Genomic DNA, 20,322 nt, shown 5'->3' with positions numbered 1-20,322 from the left:
CACATTTTTGGATTTTCAAGGCAGTCTCCTATGTTTATTACTATTTCCGTCACTACGGTCAATTTTGTAATTAGCTACAATTGGGTAACTAACTGATTATATGCTTTAATTTCAGGTCATCCAAGTAAGATGTTTTATATTTGTTTCAGAATGCTTCAATCTATAATAACTGAACATTTCATTCAGTTCTCTTAATCTTTAAGGAAGTTATGGGCTTTTGACTGTCCTCGATCACAGCTTTTGTGTTAAGTCAATGGAAAAGCAATAGGGGACAAGATGCTAATTTCTGAGTATGGAAATGGCCATAACGTTTTTAATACTGAAGATATGAAAGTGAATTAGGTGTCAAATTAAACTTTTTATGCTTTATCTGATGGGATAAACTGCAGACTTGATTTTTCAAATCTCAAAATTTTGTAACATTGCTATAAATTGTCCCTAGTGTGTGTAGGGTGAGTGTTACTGTGTGAGAATCGCTGGTCGGTGCGGACTCGGTTGGGCCGAAGGGCCTGTTTCCGCGCTGTATCTCTAAACTAAACTAAACTCAGTGGGTCAGTCACCATCTCTGGAGAAAAGGAATAGGTGACGTTGCACCCTTCTTCAGACCCGCTGAGTTACTCCAGCATTTTGTGTCTATATTTGGTGAACCAGCATCTGTAGTTCCTTCCTACACATCTCCCTGCACATGATCCATATCCCTCCATTCCCTGCATATCCATGTGCTTTTCTAAAAGCTTCGTAAACACAACTATCATACCTGCCTCCACCACCACTTGCTGTGTAAAACGCTCACCGCGAACATCTCCGTTAAACTTTCCCCCCTCGCACCTCACAGATAAGCCCTCCAGTATTGGACATTGCCACCCTGTCTACGCCTCTCACGGTTTCATATGCTCCTATCAAATCTCCCATCAACCTCTGACGTTCCAAAGGAAACAATCCAAGTCTCTCCAACCTCTCCCTGTAGCTGGAGCTCTCCAGTCGAGACAGCCAGGTCACAGTTTAGACCAGTGGTAGTCAAGCAACCACGGTATATTGTGGAGTTAGGGTTAGGCAGTTGCGCAGTGGGACAAAATGCCCTTGGGTGATCTCCCCCTGGAGATGCCTCTTCACCATGAACTGCCACATGGTCTTATTACCCTCGTCCAAATCTTGCCCTTCTGTAGATTTGTAGGGCCCACCCTATGTTTGACCTGATGCCAGGTTAAGGCCACTGGACTCTCGCATCTATAACGCTTCAATCCATTTCCTCTTTGCCCTCTTCCTACGCCCAATTTATGTTTGTTTCGAGGCCCATGATGAGGTGGGACTGGATCCCGTGCTGCTGGAAGTGTCTGTGTTGATGCTGAGATGTCCTGTCAGCCTGACCCGCAGCCTGCTACCCGTTACCCCCAAGCACAGTCAGTTACACTCCTTACATATTCTTGCATTCATCACATTCTTTCGCTCACAGGGTTATCCTCTGATCTATCTGGGCCTCTCTTTCCTGTCACTCTGGGTTAGGGCTAGATATCGTTCATTCATCTGACCTCTGCACCTTCTACATCTCTGGTTTCCCTCTCCCCTGACTCTCAGTCTGAAGAACGGTCTCGACCCGAAACATCACCTATTTCTTTTCTCCAGAGATGGCCGTCTGACCCGCTGAGTTACTCCAGCATTTTGCGTCTGTCTTCAGTATATTTCCAAAGCAGATATTAGTGAGGCCACATTGTGTTCAGTTTTGGTCACCGTGTTATAGGAAAGATGTTGTTAAGTTGAAAAAGGTGCAGAGATGATTCACGAGGTGTTGCCAGGATTCCAAGGACTGAGCTACAGGGAGAGGGTTGGGCAGGCTAGGACACTATTCCTTTGAGTGCAGGAGGATGAGGGGTGATCTTATGGAGGTGTATAAGATCATGAGGGGAATAGATCGGGTAAATGCACAGCCTTTTATCCAGAGTAGGGGAATCGAGAACCAGAGGACTTCGGTATAAGGTGAGGCGGAGAAAGATTTAATAGGAACTTGTTGGGGCAACATTTTACACAAAGGGTGGTGGGTGTATGGAACGAGCTGCCGGAGGAGGTAGTTGAGGCAGGGGCTATCGCACATTTAAAAAACAGTTCGACAGGTACATGGATAGGCTGGGGTTTAGAGGGTTACGAGCCAAACGCGGGCAGGTGGGACTAGTATAGGTGGGGCATGTTGGTTGGTGTGGGCAAGTTGGGCCAAAGGGCCTGTTTCCACGCTGTATCACTATGACTGTGACTTTATGACACTATAATTCTAAATCAGGATGGAGCATGATGTGGAGAGGATCCTGAACGCATTCACAACATTGACAGGCAGTATGTGTAGGAATGAACTACAGATGCTGGTTTAAACCGAAGATAGACACAAAATGCTAGAGTAACTCTGCGGAACACACAGCATCTCTGGAGAGAAGGAATCGGCGACATTTCGGGTCGAGGCCCTTCTTCAGATGGGTCTTGTGAAGAGGGGTCTCGATCCAAAGCGTGACCGATTCCTTTTCTCCAGAGATGTTGTCTGACCTGGTGAGATAATCCAGCTTTTTGTGTCTATCTTTGTAGCCAAGGATTAAATGAGCTGGAAAATAGAGGAGTCATCAGTCAAAGCCTCATGTCAGCCAGAGGTGAATCCAGTGTGAGTTACAGGAGCTGCAATTTTAATGGTTAAAAATAATACTGACTAATCCTTAACCGGAAATGAGATGCCAAAAATGAACAATTACATCAGATGCGTCAAACATTGTCAATTAGATTCCAAATTTAAAGCCAGCCATCTGTTGGTGTCTGGAATGGAAAGATCTCACTGGTGGACTGAATCGACCATTGTCTAATTGCATGCTGCAATGCAACACGTCCTGGGTGATACAGAGAGGTTAGACCATGATGACTGACCAGGCAGTAGGCCGTGTTTCCACTGAGGATGTAGATTTAGAAAAGAAAGTAAACATAGAAACATAGAACATAGGTGCAGGAGTAGGACATTCGGCCCTTCGAGCCTGCACCGCCATTCGATATGATCATGGCTGATCATCCAACTCAGTATCCCATCCCTGCCTTCTCTCCATACTCCCTGATCCCTTTAGCCACAAGGGCCACATCTAACTCACTCTTAAATATAGCCAATGAACTGGCCTCAACTACCTTCTGTGGCAGAGAATTCCACAGATTCACCACTCACTGTGTAAAAAATGATTTTCTCATCTCGGTCCTAAAAGATTTCCCCCTTACCCTTGAACTGTGACCCCTAGTTCTGGACTTCCCCAACATCGGGAACAATCTTCCTGCATCTAGCCTGTCCAAACCCTTAAGAATTTTGTAAGTTTCTATAAGATCCCCCCTCAATCTTCTAAATTCTAGCGAGTACAAGTAAAGAATAGCCGTCAAAAATCAAACTCTTATTGACCTTGCGAAGATGTTCTTGGCCAGTGAAGGATGGCTATCTTTGTAATGCAACAGGACAGGTCAGAGGTGATGTCTGAAGACAGACACAAAGTGCCGGAGTAACTCAGCGGGTGAGGCAGCATCTCCGGAGGAAGAGAGACCCTTCTTCAGACTGAGAGTAGAGGTGGGGGGAATAAACTGGAGAAAAGGCCAGAACAGACGAGAGGGACTTTCACAATGTAGACAGGCAAAGTTTGAAGAAGGATCCCGACCCTAAACCTCTTCAAGAGAGAGCTAGATAGGGCTCTTAAAAATAGCGGAGTCAGGGGATATGAGGAGAAGGCAGGAACGGGGCACTGATTGGGGATGATCAGCCGTGATCACGTTGAAAGGCGGTGTTGGCTCGAAGGGCCGAATGGCCTACTCCTGCACCTATTTTCTATGTTTCTAATCCCATCTTCACCTCCCTTCTAGCTTTCAGTCTGAAGAAGGGTGCCACAGTGGTGCAGCGGTAGAGTTGCTGCCTTACAATGCTTGCAGCGCTGGAGACCCGGGTTCGATCCCAACTACAGGTGCTGTCTGTACGGAGTTTGTACGTTCTCCCTGTGACCACGTGGGTTTTCTCCGATATCTTTGGTTTCCTCCCACACTCCAAAGACGTACAGGTATGTATGCAAATTGGTTTGGTAAATGTAAAAATTGTCCTTGGTGCGTGTAGGATAGTGTTAGTGTATGGGGATCGCTGGTCAGCGTGGACTCAATGGGCCGAAGGGCCTGTTTCTGCTCTGTAACTCTAAACTCAACCAAAAAAAACGAAGGGTCCCGACCTGAAATGTCACCTATCCGTGTTCCCCACAGACGCTGCCTGACCCGCTGAGTTACACCAGCACTCTGTGAAACGTCACCTATCCATGTTCTCCAGAGATGCTGCTTGACCCGCTGAGTTACTCCAGCACTCTATGAAACGTCACCTATCCATGTTCTCCAGAGATGCTGCCTGACCCGCTGAGTTACTCCAGCACTCTGTGAAACGTCACCTATCCATGTTCTCCACAGGTGCTGCCTGACCCGCTGAGTTACTCCAGCACTCTGTGTCTGGATGGGGATGGGGAGGAATTCGAAGATCCGGACAATCAAGTGTCTGGGTTTCACATTGATGGAAAGGCATTTGATTGGGCACTTACCGGAAAATATAACAGGATGGATCCTCCGAGAATGGTCTCCAGCAGCACCAGACCTGACGCTCGGATTCTCTGCAGAGAGAAGAGGAAAGTTGAATACTCCCTGTAGAGGCTTGCTCCAGAGTTAAATGCCATCTGGCTGTGATATGTGCATTTATCACCAAAGATCGTGCTCCTACCCACTCTAATCTCGAACAAAATTCACCGTTGTCCAAACATGTGAGTCCACAATGACTCAAGCCTGAGCTAGGATACATTACAATAAAAATGTTTCACTCAACTTGTGTACGTCTTACATATTGTTTAAGAAGGAACTGCAGATGCTGGAAAATCGAAGGTACACAAAAAAGCTGGAGAAACTCAGCGGGTGCAGCAGCATCTATGGAGCGAAGGAAATAGGCAAAGTTTCGGCCCGAAATGTTGCCTATTTCCTTCGCTCCATAGATGCTGCTGCACCCGCTGAGTTCCTCCAGCTTTTTTGTGCACCTACGTCTTACATATTACCTTGCTTTTTTAGGTTTAGCTTAGTTTAGTTTAGTTTGGTTTGGAGAAACAGCACGGAAACAGGCCCTTCGGCCCACGAAGTCCGCGCCGACCAGCGATTCCCGTACACTAGCACTATCCTACACACACTAGGGCCAATTTACAGTTTTTACCGAAGACAATTATCCCACAAACCTGCAGGTCTTTGGAGTGTGGGTGGAAACCGGAGCACCCGGAGAAAACCCACGCAGTCACGGGGAGAACGTACAAACTCCATACAGACAGCACCGGTAGTCAGGATCGGACCCTTTATTATCTGAATGGTGGTCGATTAGGAAAGGTGGAGATGCAACGAGACCTGGGTGTCATGGTTCATCAGTCATTAAAAGTAGGCATGCATGTGCAGCAGGCAGTGAAGAAAGCGAATGGTATGTTAGCATTCATAGCAAAAGGATTTGAGTATAGGAGCAGGGAGGTTCTACTGCAGTTGTACAGGGTCTTGGTGAGACCACACCTGGAGTATTGTGTACAGTTTTAGTCTCCTAATCTGACATTCTCCTAAAATACATTCTTGCCATAGAGGGAGTACAGAGAAGGTTCACCAGACTGATTCCTGGGATGTCAGTACTTTCATATGAAGAAAGACTGGATAGACTTGGCTTGTACTCGCTAGAATTTAGAAGATTGAGGGGGGATTTTATAGAAACTTACAAAATTCTTAAGGGGTTGGACAGGCTAGATGCAGGAAGATTGTTCCCGATGTTGGGGAAGTCCAGAACAAGGGGTCACAGTTTAAGGATAAGGGGGAAATCTTTTAGGACCGAGATGAGAAAATCATTTTTCACACAGAGAGTGGTGAATCTCTGGAATTCTCTGCCACAGAAGGTAGTTGAGGCCACAGTTCATTGGCTATATTTAAGAGGGAGTTAGATGTGGCCCTTGTGGCTAAAGGGATCAGGGGGTATGGAGAGAAGGCAGGGATGGGATACTGAGTTGGATGATCAGCCATTATCATATTGAATGGCGGTGCAGGCTCGAAGGGCCGAATGGCCTACTCCTGCACCTATTTTCTATGTTTCTATGAACCCGGGTCTCTGGTGCTGTGAGGCAGCTGCTCCACCCTGGCCGCATCACTATGATGGTTCCTCCTGGTAGTCTGACCTTTGCACTATCATAGTCTAGCTTACTTACAATAAATGACTTTACAGTTGTTGGTGTTGTATCTAATGCACCTATAAAGCTGGGGTGAAGTAAGAATGTCTTTGTTCCGGTTTATATCCTGTACATATAACAAATAAACACTCTTGACTATTTGATGAACATTTGATGAACTAAACCAAACTAAACTAAACTAAACAACTTGTCCTGCTATCACCTCAGACAGACAGGTCCAATTAAGGACAGAATTTGCGGAATGATCTGTGAGTAGGTGTTATAGTATTTCACTCTGTCCAAGCCACATCATCTATCACACCGTGCAGTCAACGCCAACACTATGCGCGGACTCCGAAGAGATTACAACTTACAAAGTGACCTTTCCATGGAGGGATTGAAGGCTTAAAAATTAATTCACTGATATCCTTTAAAAAAGATTAAATATTGGGAGAGCTGAGGATTTATTGATCGGCCAAACTCAGCAGGAGGAGAGAGGCAGGTACGTACGTGGAACTCACTCATCAACAGTAGCTCACCGCCTGATAACTGGAGATTTGCTGGTTGAAGTGTATTGATCGATAAGCAGCAGGGGCTGTTAACTTTGCAGCTTTGCTTTAAGTTTAGAGAGATAATAATAATAATAATAAATTTTATTTTTGGGCGCCTTTCAGACATCTCAAGGACACCTTCCAGAGATTAACAGGAATAAAAAACATATAATCAGAATAAAATAAATAATAAAGACATCACAGAAACACAAATTAAAAACAGAATTCAGTCCAAAAACAAAAAATCTAAACCACAATGTGAAGAGAGAGCAGCGGCAGCTAAAGCGCGCCAGCGTCCACTCTCCCTTCACGGCAGCCATCTTGGACACAGACTAACAAGATTACCTTACAGACAAAAAATCATCCCCCCACAATGGATACCACTGTGGGGGAAGGCACAATGTCCAGTCCCCAACCCCAAGTTCACCCCAAAGTCAGGCCTATTGAGGCCACCGCAATTGCCTCTACGGAGGCCCGATGTTCCTGGCCGTTCTCACCGGGTGGTGTTGCCCCGGCGTCGGGAGAGTCCTCTCAGCGGCTGGGCCACCTGGAACGGCCGCTTCCTAGCTGGAGACCGCGGCTTCCGAAGCCGACAAGGCCGCGCTGGCCTGAAGCTCCCAGGCTCCCGATGTTGAAATCGGCGCCGCCCGCTCCGCTCCGCTGACCTGCAGCCCGGAGGTGTCGAACACGGCGGTCACAGCTCACCGGAGCTCCAGCGCGTCGATCCAGCGCGGCGACCCATGCAAGGCATCGCCCGCTCCGCTCCGCGATAGCGCTCCAGCGCTGTGCCGCCACCGAGGCCGAGGTGCTGGGCGGTCCCCGCCAGGAAACGGCGCTCCACGCCCGCTGGTATGCCACGAGGACGGGTCGACGGGCAGCCCGGAGAAAGAGCTGCCTCACCCACCAGGTAGGGACCTAGAAATAAAATTGCCCCCTACCCCCCACATTGAAAAGTCCATATCTCCAACGGACGAAACACAGGACTTACTAAAAACTTTTTAAAAAAGCGAATTAAACGGACGGCTGCTGGTCAGCAGCCGTTCCCCAAGATGGCTCCTCCTCCTCCCTCAGATACAGCATGAAACAGGCCCCTCGGCTTACCGAGTCCACGCTAACCAAGACCACCTATTTTGGGACCCTTTACTCCAGAGATGCTGTCTGATCCGCTGAGTTACTCCAGCTTTTTGTGTTGGTTTTCCTTTCCCCCGACTCTCAGTCTGAAGAAGGGTCTCGACCTGGAACGCCACCTTATTCCTTTTCTCTAGAGATGCAGCCTGTCCCACTGAGTTACTCCAGCTTCTTGTGTCGATCTTCACCGATACACTAGTTCTTTCATGCACACTAGGGGTCATTTACTGAAGCCAATTAACCTACAAACCTGCAGGTCGTTGGAAAGTGGAGTGCCACGGTGTACGACTCCGAGTCCATCTCAGCTCTCCAGCCTCACAGTGCTGTGTTCCCCCTCTACCTCTTCACATTCTTCCCCTCTTTATAATCCTCCTTGAGCTCTTGGACACTCCTCCTAATTGCATCTTCAGTTTCAGGTTTGGTTTAGTTTATTGTCACGTGTACCGAGGTACAGTGGAAATCCTTTGTTGCGCGCTGACCAGTCAGCGGAAAGACAACACATGATTCCAATGTAGCCGTTCACAGTGTACAGATACATGATCAGGGAATAGTGTTTAGCGCAAGGGAAAGCACTAAAGTCTGGTCAAAGATAGTCAGAGAGTCCCCAATGAGGTAGATAGTAGTTCAGGACCGCTCTCTGGTTGTGGTAGGATGATTCAGTTGCCTGATAACTGCTGGGAAGAAACTGTTCCTGAATCCGAAGATGTGCGTTTTCACACTACTGTATCTTTTTCCCGATGGGGGAGGGGAGAAGAGGAAGTGGGAATAATTATTGTGGGAATAAATAGTAAATTATTCTGTTTGTTACCGCACAGAATCGTGTCTTGCAGGAGTATGTTCTTCACCCAGAGAGCTGGGAGTACCTGGAGTAACTGCTGGAGTACCTGGAGTACCTGCTGGAGTGAGTGGCAGAATCGCTCAGAAGGTTCATCGCTGGGGGATCAGTGATACACACCTTGTTCTGGACCGCAGGGTGATATCCCAGCATGGGAATGTTGCAGACAAGAGGCTATAGCTTTAAAGTGAAGTGGCCAAAGGTTAAAGGCTTTGGAGAGCAGTCCTGAGCTACTATCTACCTCATTGCAGTCCCTCAGACTATCTTTGATCGGACGTTACTGGCTTTATCCTGCACTAAACGTTATTCCCTTTATCGTGTATCTGTACACTGTGAATGGCTCAATTGTAATCATGTATTGTCTTTCCGCTGACTGGTTAGCACGCAACAAAAGCTTTTCACTGTACCCCGGAACACGTGACAATAAACCAAACATCTTCGTGCTCACACACATACACACACACACACATGCACACACATACACACACACACACACACACACACACACACACACACACACACACACACACACACATGCTCATCCTTACACATGCACCTCATAACTAACTCACACACGCACACGTACCTCACACATTGTTACACAAATTCTCAAACACCGCTACACACTCTTGCATATCACATACATACGCACAACCATGCACATATGTACACACACACACACATGCAAACCCGCACACACACACGCACAAACACATACACCTCGAAAATACACCTGCACCTCATACACATTTATACAATGTTCAAATGTACACATACGTGCACGTGCGCACACGCACACACATAAACAAGCACACACGCACGCACGCACACGGAGAAACACAGAGAAACACACACCCACGCGCACAGACACACGCACAGACACTCACACTCACGCACGCGCACACACACACACGCACACGCACGCACACACACACGCACGCACGCACGCACGCACGCACGCACGCACGCACACACGCACACGCACACGCACACGCACACACACACTGACCTTGTTGTTCCTGCAGCGATACACCAGGAGCATGCTGAGGAACACGAGCAACATGGAGAGGGCCTGCACAGAGAGGATGACCAGTCGCAGGTGTGGGTCCTGGTGCGTGAAGCAGGGAGCATTGCTGCTGCAGGAGCTGCATCCGTTGCTGCAGGACAGGCACTGGAGCAGGGGCCTGGGTTGGTCACCAGCCAGCCGGCTGTAGAAGGGAACGTGTCCATCTTCTTGCCCTGCGATTGTTACAGAAACAAGAGGCTCAGAAGCTCCGGCTACAGTGCACGTTCCACCAATCAGCTTCAGTTTAGTTTATCGTCATGTGTACCGAGGTACAGTGAAAAGCTTTTACTGCGTGTTATAGAGTCAGACAATACATGATTACAATCGAGACATTTACAGTGTATAGATACATGATAAGGGAATAACGTTTAGTGCAAGGTAAACACAATTAAGTCCAATCAAAGATAGTCCGAGGGTCACCAAAGAGGTAGATAGCAGTTCAGGCTGAAGAAGGGTCTCGACCCGAAACGTCACCCATTCCTTCTCTGCAGAGATGCTGCCTCACCCGCTGAGTTACTCCAGCATTTTATATCTACCCTTATAGTTCAGGACTGCTCCCTGGTTGAGGTAGGATGATTCAGATGCCTGATAACAGAATCCCACACACAAGAGGCAAGAACTAGACACAAGGAACTGCAGATACTGCTTAACAAACAAAGGTACAAAGTGCTGGAGTAACTCAGCTGGTCAGGCAGCATCCCTGGAGAACATGGATAGGTGACGTTTAGGGTCGGGACCCTTCTTCAGACTGAGAGCAGGGAGAGGGGGTGGAGGGGGGTGGGGGAGGTGGAGCCAGTGACGATGACAGACGTGGCGGGCAAGGGGACCAGGGTCTGGCCCACCGCGCCCTTGAGGTCGGCTGCGGGAGGCTCCTCCCCCCATCATCGTACAAAGGTAGACGGGCGAGAAGAGGGACGTGGATTCACTAGTCGACCCACACATCCAAGGGAAGGTGATGGCTGGAGGCCCTGCAACAGCCTGGGACTCGCCTGGATCGGGCACTGCTCATAACAACCAGAGTACGGACTGGACTTTGAAAACAGCGCCAAAACATGGTCCCTCTTACACAGTCCCTCAGTGGACTATTCCTGTACAATTTATTAATCGGGATCATGCCTAGATATGGCAACACTCATAAAGTCATCACTGATAGGAGCACAATTAGGCCATTCGGCCCATCGGGTCAACCGCCATTCAATCACGCTAGAATTTAGAAGATTGAGGGGGGATCTTATAGAAACTTACAAAATTCTTAAGGGGTTGGACAGGCTAGATGCAGGAAGATTATTCCCGGTGTTGGGGAAGTCCAGAACTAGGGATCACAGTTTAAGGATATGGGGGAAATCTTTTAGGACCGAGATGAGAAAATCATTTTTTACACAGAGAGTGGTGAATCTGTGGAACTCTCTGCCACAGAAGGTAGTTGAGGCCAGTTCATTGGCTATATTTAAGAGGGAGTTAGATGTGGCCCTTGTGGCTAAAGGGCTAAAGGGATCAGGGGGTATGGAGAGAAGGCAGGTACGGGATACTGAGTTGGATGATCAGCCATGATCATATTGAATGGCGGTGCAGGCTCGAAGGGCCGAATGGCCTACTCCTGCACCTATTGTCTATGTTTCTATGTTTCTAATCATGGCTGATCTTTCTCTCCCTCTCAACCATATTCTCCTGCCTTCTCCCCATAACCTCTGACACCCGATACTCTACTTGTTTAAGAAGGAACTGCAGATGCTGTAAAATCGAAGGTAGACAAAATGCTGGAGAAACTCAGCGGGTGAGGCAGCATCTATGGAGCGAAGGAATAGGCAACGTTTTGGGTCGAGACCCTTCTTCAGACCCTATTCTCTACTGGACTGTGTGCAAGTAAATAATTTCACTGTGCATTTGCACTTCGCACACTTTACAATAAAAGCACTACTGAAGCATTGAAAAGAGTTCAATCAAATCTCTTTGAATGCCAGATTGTATCTTTCTATTAACCGACCAACACTTACAAGTTCACAAGCCAAGGGCAGGAGATTGGGAGTGTAGGAAGGAACTGCAGATGCTGGTTTACACCGAAGATAGACACAAAGCGCTGGAGTAACTCAGCGGGACAGGCAGCATCTCTGAAGAGAAGGAACGGGTGGCGTTTCGGGTTGAGACCCTTCTTTGTATTGGAGTCTGAAGAAGGGTCTCGAACTGAAACGTCACCCATCTGTTCCCTCCAGAGATGCTGCTTGTCCCGCTGAGTTACTCCAGCGTTTTGTGTCTATCACAGGAGAATTTGTGTCGATCACAGCAGGAATCTCATTGTCCTATCTGGGACACATGACAATAAACTCTCTTGACTTGACTTGACTTGACTTGAGACTGGGAATAACCTGGGAAACTCTCCGGCACAGGATACATTGGACACGGACTTATGAGTCAACCTGTGTCTCGGTTGTAAATTTCCAGTAATTTTAAATTGGATGCTGGCTTTTCTATCCTCTTACATTTCTATCGTCACGGGAGAATCTTCTTCTTCTTCTTCTTCTTGCGTATGGCGTGCACAGCCTGAAGTTTTTGATCTTATTTGATTGTGCACGCCAGGTTGATTGCATTCGTCGAAACAGGTTGCAATCTCCCACCCCACAGGAGAATGATACTCACGGCCATTGCTGTTGGCGGAGATGAGGTCAGGATTGTAGTATCCTTCTTTGCAGATGCACTGATAGGCCCCCAGTTGGAATCCTTGTCCTTTGAGTGGAGAACACTGCAATTGAGAAAGACATCAAGTGATATATATTTCCATCTCGGCGCGGCCCAGTCAAACGGCAGCAGGGCTGTGAAATTGCGATGCTTCACACCATGACACACATATCCCCACATTTCACACGCACAGTTACCATTTTAATAAGAATACTTATTAGGCTGGTGCAGATTTACGAGGATGTTGCCAGGACTCAAAGGCCTGAGCTATGGTTGGGCAGGCTAGGACTTTATTCCTTGGCGCGCGGGAGGCTGAGGAGCGATCTTATAGAGGGGGATACAATCAGTTGTACAGAGCCCTAGTGAGACCACACAGTTGTACAGAGCCCTAGTGAGACCACACCTGGAGTATTGTGTGCAGTTTTGGTCCCATAATTTGAGGAAGGACATTCTTGCTGTTGAGGGAGTGCAGTGTAGGTTTATTCCCAGGATGGCAGGACTGTTATATGCTGAGAGAATGGAGCAGCTGGGCTTGTACACTCTGGCGTTTAGAAGGATGAGAGGACATCTCATTGAAACATATAAGATTGTTAAGGGCTTGGACACACTAGAGGCAGGAAACATGTTCCCAATGTTGGGGGAGTCCAGAGCCAGCCACAGTTTAAGAATAAGGAGTAAGCCATTTAGAACGGAGACGAGGAAACACTTTTTCTCACAGAGAGTGGTGAGTCTGTGGAATTCTCTGCCTCAGAGGGCGGTGGAGGCAGGTTCTCTGGATGCTCTCAAGAGAGACCTAGATAGGGCTCTTAAACATAGCGGAAGAAGGCATGAACGGGGTACTGATTGGGGATGATCAGCCATGATCACATTGAATGGCGGTCCTGGCTCAAAGGGCCAAATGGCCTACTCCTGCACCTATTGTCTATTGTCATGAGGGGAATACATGGGCTTAATGCTCTGGGTGGGGGGTGGGGATCAAGAACCAGGCGACATAGGGCTAAGGGGAGAGGGGAAAGATTTAAAAGGATTCTGAGGGGCAACTTTTTCACCCAGAGGTTGGTGGGTGTATGCAGGGATAGATAAATTCTTGATTAGTACGGGTGTCAGGGGTTATGGGGAGAAGGCAGGAGAATGGGGTTAGGAGGCAGAGATAGATCAGCCACGATTGAATGGCGGAGTAGACTTGATGGGCCGAATGGCCTAATTCTTCTCCTATCACTTATGAATTGATGAGCTTATGGTATCATCTATAATACAGTGTGGCTGTGGCCCCTGTCTACTAGTACCATCTCCAAACCCACCTACCCTAGCTGGGAAGGGCACCCATTCTCTGATTGCCCAGGGTAGAAGGCTGAGCTGGTCCATATCGTCTGCACCATGCTGGCTGAAGTCCATTACTTTCCTGTCGATAAGTTCATAAGTCAGAGGAGCAGAATTAGGCCATTCGGCCCATCGAGTCTACTCCTGGCTCCATGGCTGATCTGTCTGTCCACCTCACCCCCACCTGTTCAGTTTAGTTTATTGCCATGTCTACCGAGGTACAGCGAAAAGCTTTTGTTGCGTGCTCCTGCCTTCCCGCCGTAACCTTTGAATGAATGAATGAATGAATACTTTATTGTCTAAAGTGACACGGCACAGTGAAAGCATAGAATATAGGTGCAGGAGTAGGCCATTCGGCCCTTCGAGCCTGCACCATTCGCCATTCAATATGATCATGGCTGATCATCCAACTCAGTATCCTGTACCTGCCTTCTCTCCATACCCCCTGATCCCTTTAGCCACAAGGGCCACATCTAACTCCCTCTTAAATATAGCCAATGAACTGTGGCCTCAACTACCTTCTGTGGCAGAGAGTTCCACAGATTCACCACTCTCTGTGTGAAAACTATAGAAACATAGAATATAGAACATAGAAATTATTTGCTTCGTGAACAAGGTATGCGAATAGTCGCCATATAAAGGGCGCCTACAAAGTTACAGAGTATACACTGTATCTGTGCCGGGTCCCCCTTTATTCTCCCCCTCAGGGTGGTCCCCCCACACTGGGTCCCCATTGTTCACACCCCCCCCCCCCCTCAAGATGGTCCTCCATGCCATCTCCTCCTTTGTTCCTTCCCCCGCCAGCGGCGTCCTCACTTCCACATGTTTGACTGTCGGTCCTGTCCAGACGCCTCCGTGGCGCCGACCCCGGCCCCAGCCGTGGGCTCCGTCGACTCGCGGCGCCCGGGCACTGACCTCAGGCACGGGCACCACCGTCTCCACCGGCCACCGGCTCCCACCCGCACGGGCTCTGGCTTCTGCAAATCCGTGTCCCGCTGGGAGGCCTCGTACTGATCAAGTCTGAAGAAGGGTCTCGACCCGAAACTTCACCCATTCCTTCTCTCCAGAGATGCTGCTGCCTGCCCCGCTGAGTTACTCCAGCATTGTGTCCATCTTTGGTTTAAACCGGCATCTGCAGTCCCTTCCTACACACTTCCTGATCAAGTACCTGTCAATCCCTGCTTTAAAAATACCCAAAGACTTGGCCTCCACTGCCGTCTGTGGCGATGAATTCCACTTTACAATCGATCCTTTCATGAGAGGGTTCTTTTGTTTGTATGGTTTGATTTCAAAATGTATTAGCACGTGAGGAGATTATGGAAAGCCAGGATAAAGGATGCAGGCATTAGGAAATCAGGGTTAAACGTGGAAAATCCTCCTTAAAACCTAAATGGACCTTAATGCCAACACTACAAAATATCCATTCCATTAAATCCTCAGTATCTCTGACGGGAATCAGCACTCCAACCAAACGTTCCGTTCAGATACCTCTCTCCACAGACCACTCTTCATGGACAAATCGAACTGCAACACTACCATGCTAAATAGCCTTCACTGTTAATTTGAGCCTGAAGAAGGGTCCCGACCTGAAATGTCCACGTCCTCCACAGATGCTGCCTGACCCGCTGAGTTATTCCAGCGCTTTGTGTTATGGTACCATCCGACAGAACCAGAGAGTTGTGAATCTGTGGAATTCTCTGCCTCGGAGGGCAGTGGAGGCCGATTCACTGGATGCTTTCAAGAGAGAGTTAGATAAAGATAGCAGAGTCAAGGGATATGGGGAGAAGGCAGGAGCGGGGTACTGAGTGTGGATGATCAGCCATGATCACATTGAATGGTGGTGCTGGCTTGAAGGGCCAAATGGCCTACTCCTGCAAAAAAAAAAATTCTATGTGTCTATGTAACTTTGAGAAGATTGAGGGGGGATCTTATAGAAACTTACAAAATTCTTAAGGGGTTGGGCAGGCTAGATGCAGGAAGATTGTTCCTGATGTTGGGGAAGTCCAGGACAAGGGGTCACAGTTTAAGGATAAAGGGGAAATCCTTTAGGACCGAGATGAGAAAAACATTTTTCACACAGAGAGTGGTGAATCTCTGGAATTCTCTGCCACAGAAGGTAGTTGAGGCCACAGTTCATTGGCTATATTTAAGAGGGAGTTAGATGTGGCCCTTGTGGCTAAAGGGATCAGGGGGTATGGAGAGAAGGCAGGTACAGAATACTGAGTTGGATGATCAGCCATGATCATATTGAATGGTGGTGCAGGCTCGAAGGGCCGAATGGCCTACTACTGCACCTATTTTCTATGTTTCTATTTATCCCAGGAGGGAAATTGATCTGAAATACACAAAATACACAAAACACAAACTACATGAAACATTAAATTAAAGTGACAAGTGGAAAGGCTTGGGGGGATGGGGGATGTGCAAAGATTGGGGGTGGGGGGGGGGGGGGGGGGGGTGTGGGGAAGGGGAGAGTCTCAGTCTACCCCACCACAGAAGGTGGAGGAGTTGTCATTGGGGAGGAGTTGTAGAAGATGGGAGAGTTGTGCGTGATGTTCTGCGCTTGATTTCAGCATCTGCAGTTCCTATGTGTCTCCACTTTGAGAACCCATCTCCTCTCAGGCACAGGTGGAGACCTTGTGGGCTAGCAACCGGGAGATTCAGCAGGCCTTGGCGGACCGAGCGTGTGTTCGGTGAGTCTACGCTTGGTCTCGTCGACGTACAGGAGGCCACACCGGATGCAGTAGATGAGGTTGGAGGAGGCTGCACGTAAACCTCTGTCTCACCTGGAAGAAACGCTGGGGTCCCTGGATTGAGGTGAGCAAGTGAGGTGTAGGGACAGGTGTTGCATCTCCTGCGGTTGCAGTGATAGTGCCTGGGGAGGGGGTGGTTTGGGTGGAGTTGCGGAGGGGAGCGGTCTCTGCGGAAGGTGGAAAGTGACTGCATGACAGGGTGGTGTTGGCAGGTTGGATCATCATTATCAAATGGGAGGAAAACACAAACAGTGCTGGAGGAACTCAACAGGTCGGGCACCATCTATGGAGGGAATGGATAGATGATGCTTCGGGTCAGGACCTTTCTTCAGAATGGACAGGTAATGTTTCAAGTGGAGTCCCTTCTTCACACTACCAAATGGGAATTAGATTTTCCCTTCAAATGAAAAGAAAAAGTATCTTTCTATAAATGCGACCTGACCTGCTGAGTATTTCCTACATTGTCTGACTTAATTTGAATGAATGAATACATTTATTGGCCAAGTATTCACATACAAGGAATTTGCCTTGGTGCTCCACCCGCAAGTGACAACAAGACATACAGTGACAGTTAGGAATGACACATAAAACATTAAACATTAATAACAAAACAATATTGATTAAACATGTGAATTAAATAAAATACCAGAGCAAAGGGAGGCTACAGATTTTTGGCTGTTGAGTAGAGCAAGTACTCGTGGAAAAAAGCTGTTTTTATGTCTGGCTGTTGCAGCTTTGACAGTCCGGAGTCGCCTTCCAGAGGGAAGTGATTCAAAGAGTTTGTGGCCAGGGTGAGAGGGGTCAGAGATGATCTTGCCCGCTCGCTTCCTGGCCCTTGCAGTGTACAGTTCATCAATGGAGGGAAGGTTGCAGCCAATAACCTTCTCTGCTGATCGGACCATTCGCTGCAGCCTCCAGGTGTCGTGCTTGGTGGCTGAGCCCAACCAGACCATGATGGAGAAGGTGAGGACAGATTTAAAAAGTGGTTGTGGGAAAGAATGGGTGTTTATGACATGGGCTTTAGGGAGAGATGTTGGGGCTGGAACTTTCCTGGTCCGAGAACACTAATGCAATTATCAAGAAAGCTCATCAGCGCCTCTACTTCCTGAGAAGATTACGGAGAGTCGGTTTGTCAAGGAGGACTCTCTCTAACTTCTACAGGTGCACAGTAGAGAGCATGCTGACCAGTTGCATCGTGGCTTGGTTCGGCAACTTGAGCGCCCTGGAGAGGAAAAGACTACAAAAAGTAGCAAACACTGCCCAGTCCATCATCGGTTCTGACCTTCCTTCCATCGAGGGGATTTATCGCAGTCGCTGCCTCAAAAAGGTTGGCAGTATCATCAAAGACCCACAACACCCTGGCCACACACTCATCTCCCTGCTACCTTCAGGTAGCAGGTACAGGAGCCTGAAGACTGCAACAACCAGGTTCAGGAATAGCTACTTCCCCACAGCCATCAGGCTATTAAACCTGGCTCGGACAAAACTCTGATTATTAATAAACCATTATCTGTTATTTGCACTTTATCAGTTTATTTATTCATGTGTGTATATATTTATATAATGGTATATGGACACACTGATCTGTTCTGTAGTAAATGCCTACTATGTTCTGTGTGCTGAAGCAAAGCAAGAATGTCATTGTCCTATACAGGGACACATGACAATAAACTCACTTGAACTTGAACTTGAACTTGAGACACTAGTTCTATGTCACCCCATTTTCAACATGCATTCCCTGCACGCTGGGTGCAATTTACAGAGGAATATTAACCTACAAACCCGTTGCGTCTTTGGGATGTGGGAGGAAATCGGTAGACCCGGAGGAAACCCACGCGGTCACAGTGACAAAGTGCAAACTCCACGTAGACAGCACCCGAGGTGGGGATCGAACCTGGCTCACCGGTGCTGTGAGGCAGCGACTGTACCAGCTGCGCCACTGTGCCGCCCCTCAATACAGGACATCTCTTGCTTTGAAACATATAAGATTGTTAAGGGCTTGGACACACCAGAGGCAGGAAACATGTTTCCACTGTTGAGGGAGTCCAGAACCAGAGGCCACAGTTTAAGAATAAGAAGTAAGCCATTTAGAACGGAGACGAGGAAACACTTTTTCTCACAGAGAGTGGTGAGTCTGTGGAATTTTCTGCCTCAGAGGGTGGTGGAGGCCGGTTCTCTAGATGCTTTCAAGAGAGAGCTAGATAGGGCTCTTAAAAATAGCGGAGTCAGGTGGTATGGGGAGAAGGCAGGAACGGGGTACTGATTGGGGATGATGAGCCACGATCAGATTGAATGGCGGTGCTGGCTCGAAGGGCCGAATGGCCTCCTCCTGCACCTATTGTCTATTGTCTATTGTCTATTGACCCATACCCCAGTGGGTGGGATCTACACTCGGGTACATCTTGACCAGAACACAACGCCTCCAGAACTAATAATCTGGGTTTTTATTTCGAACTTCCCTTTAGAATATATTCAGTGTTTCGCCACAGGTATGATGAACATCACCAACTGCACAATTAAGATTCTCAATCTTTCACTGCCGACAAAGACAGATAACTGCCTTGTAACCATGACAACGTCGCTTAAAGCTCGATTTGCTAATGCGGCCACGATTTACTGCAAACGGCATCACTTATAAATAGTTGTTGCATTCTTGCTTTCTGGGTCTGTCATGTCGACACAGACACATACATCCCTGAAGCTTTCTGCCTGTTCCCCCCTCATTCTCTATAACAGATGAGTCATTTGGCACAGAGAATAACAACTAACCCTTCCTAGCCTGATATTTACAGACATCACAATAACATGACCAGTCTGCAATCATTTGCCCATCTACAAAGGATGACAACTGTGCCTCCAAATCAGCTTTTACATCGAGTCTCTGACAGATGAGGCCAGCTCTGATGCTGGTTGTTTTTAAAGCATCATTTTTTTTCCCCCTCTCTCTCTCTCTCTCTCTCTCTCTCTCATTTCTCTCACTGACTACCGAGGCTCATTTCACCACAGATCGTGGAGGATTTCATTCAGCCCATCATCATGTTCTGAATCCCCTCCTTTTTTAATTCAAGTCAGGGGGAACTTCTTTACTCAGAGAGTGGTAGCTGTGTGGAATGAGCTTCCAGTGGAAGTGGCGGAGGCAGGTTCGATTTTATCATTTAAAAATAAATTGGATAGGTGTATGGATGGGAAAGGAATGGAGGGTTATGGTTATGGTCTGAGTGCAGGTAGGTGGGACTAGGGGAAAATAAGTGTTCGGCACGGACTTGTAGGGCCGAGATGGCCTGTTTCCGTGCTGTAATTGTTATATGGTTATATGGTCAGGCAGTAGATTTGTACACTGCAAGACCCCACACCTCCCAGGAGATCGTCACCAGGTACAGCCCTACCTCCACCCACCCCCCCCCCCCCGAAAACTGTCCTTAAACTTATTACTCCGTACATCAGAAGTGTCCGTTCTCTAGAGTTCCTCTTGTTGTAACATAGAGCCATAGTGTCACACAGAGGCCCTTCAGCCCAACTTGGCCATGCTGACCAAAGTGCCCCATTTAACTAGTCCCATTTGCCTGCATTTGGCCCATATCACGCTGAAAAAGGGTCTCGACCCGAAATGTAACCCATCCGTTTTTCTCTAGAGATGCTCCCTGACCCGCTGAGTTACTCCAGCATTTTGTGCCTATCTTCGATTTAAACCAGCATCTGCAGTTCTTTCCTATAGATGTACCTGACCTGATATATTTAACTATAGTAGCAATGTTACAAAATTTTGAGATTTTAAAAATCAAGTCTGTAATTT

General features: G+C 47.9%; 1 protein-coding gene across 1 annotated transcript in view; it reads right to left on the bottom strand.

Moving 5' to 3' along the window:
• The window catches only part of gpr179 (G protein-coupled receptor 179), a 71,036-nt gene that overhangs the window by 21,818 nt on the left and 28,896 nt on the right, over positions 1-20,322 (bottom strand). Inside the window, 5 exon segments of the mRNA XM_033034773.1 lie at positions 4,572-4,640; positions 9,727-9,901; positions 10,463-10,531; positions 10,878-10,901; positions 12,447-12,520. Coding sequence (XP_032890664.1) covers positions 4,572-4,640; positions 9,727-9,901; positions 10,463-10,531; positions 10,878-10,901; positions 12,447-12,520 — 411 coding nt within the window.

The sequence above is a fragment of the Amblyraja radiata genome, chromosome 16, assembly GCF_010909765.2.
Source record: "Amblyraja radiata isolate CabotCenter1 chromosome 16, sAmbRad1.1.pri, whole genome shotgun sequence".
NCBI lineage: Eukaryota > Metazoa > Chordata > Chondrichthyes > Rajiformes > Rajidae > Amblyraja > Amblyraja radiata.
Note: the sequence above shows the minus strand (reverse complement) of the source record. Positions and strands in the feature narration are given on the sequence as shown.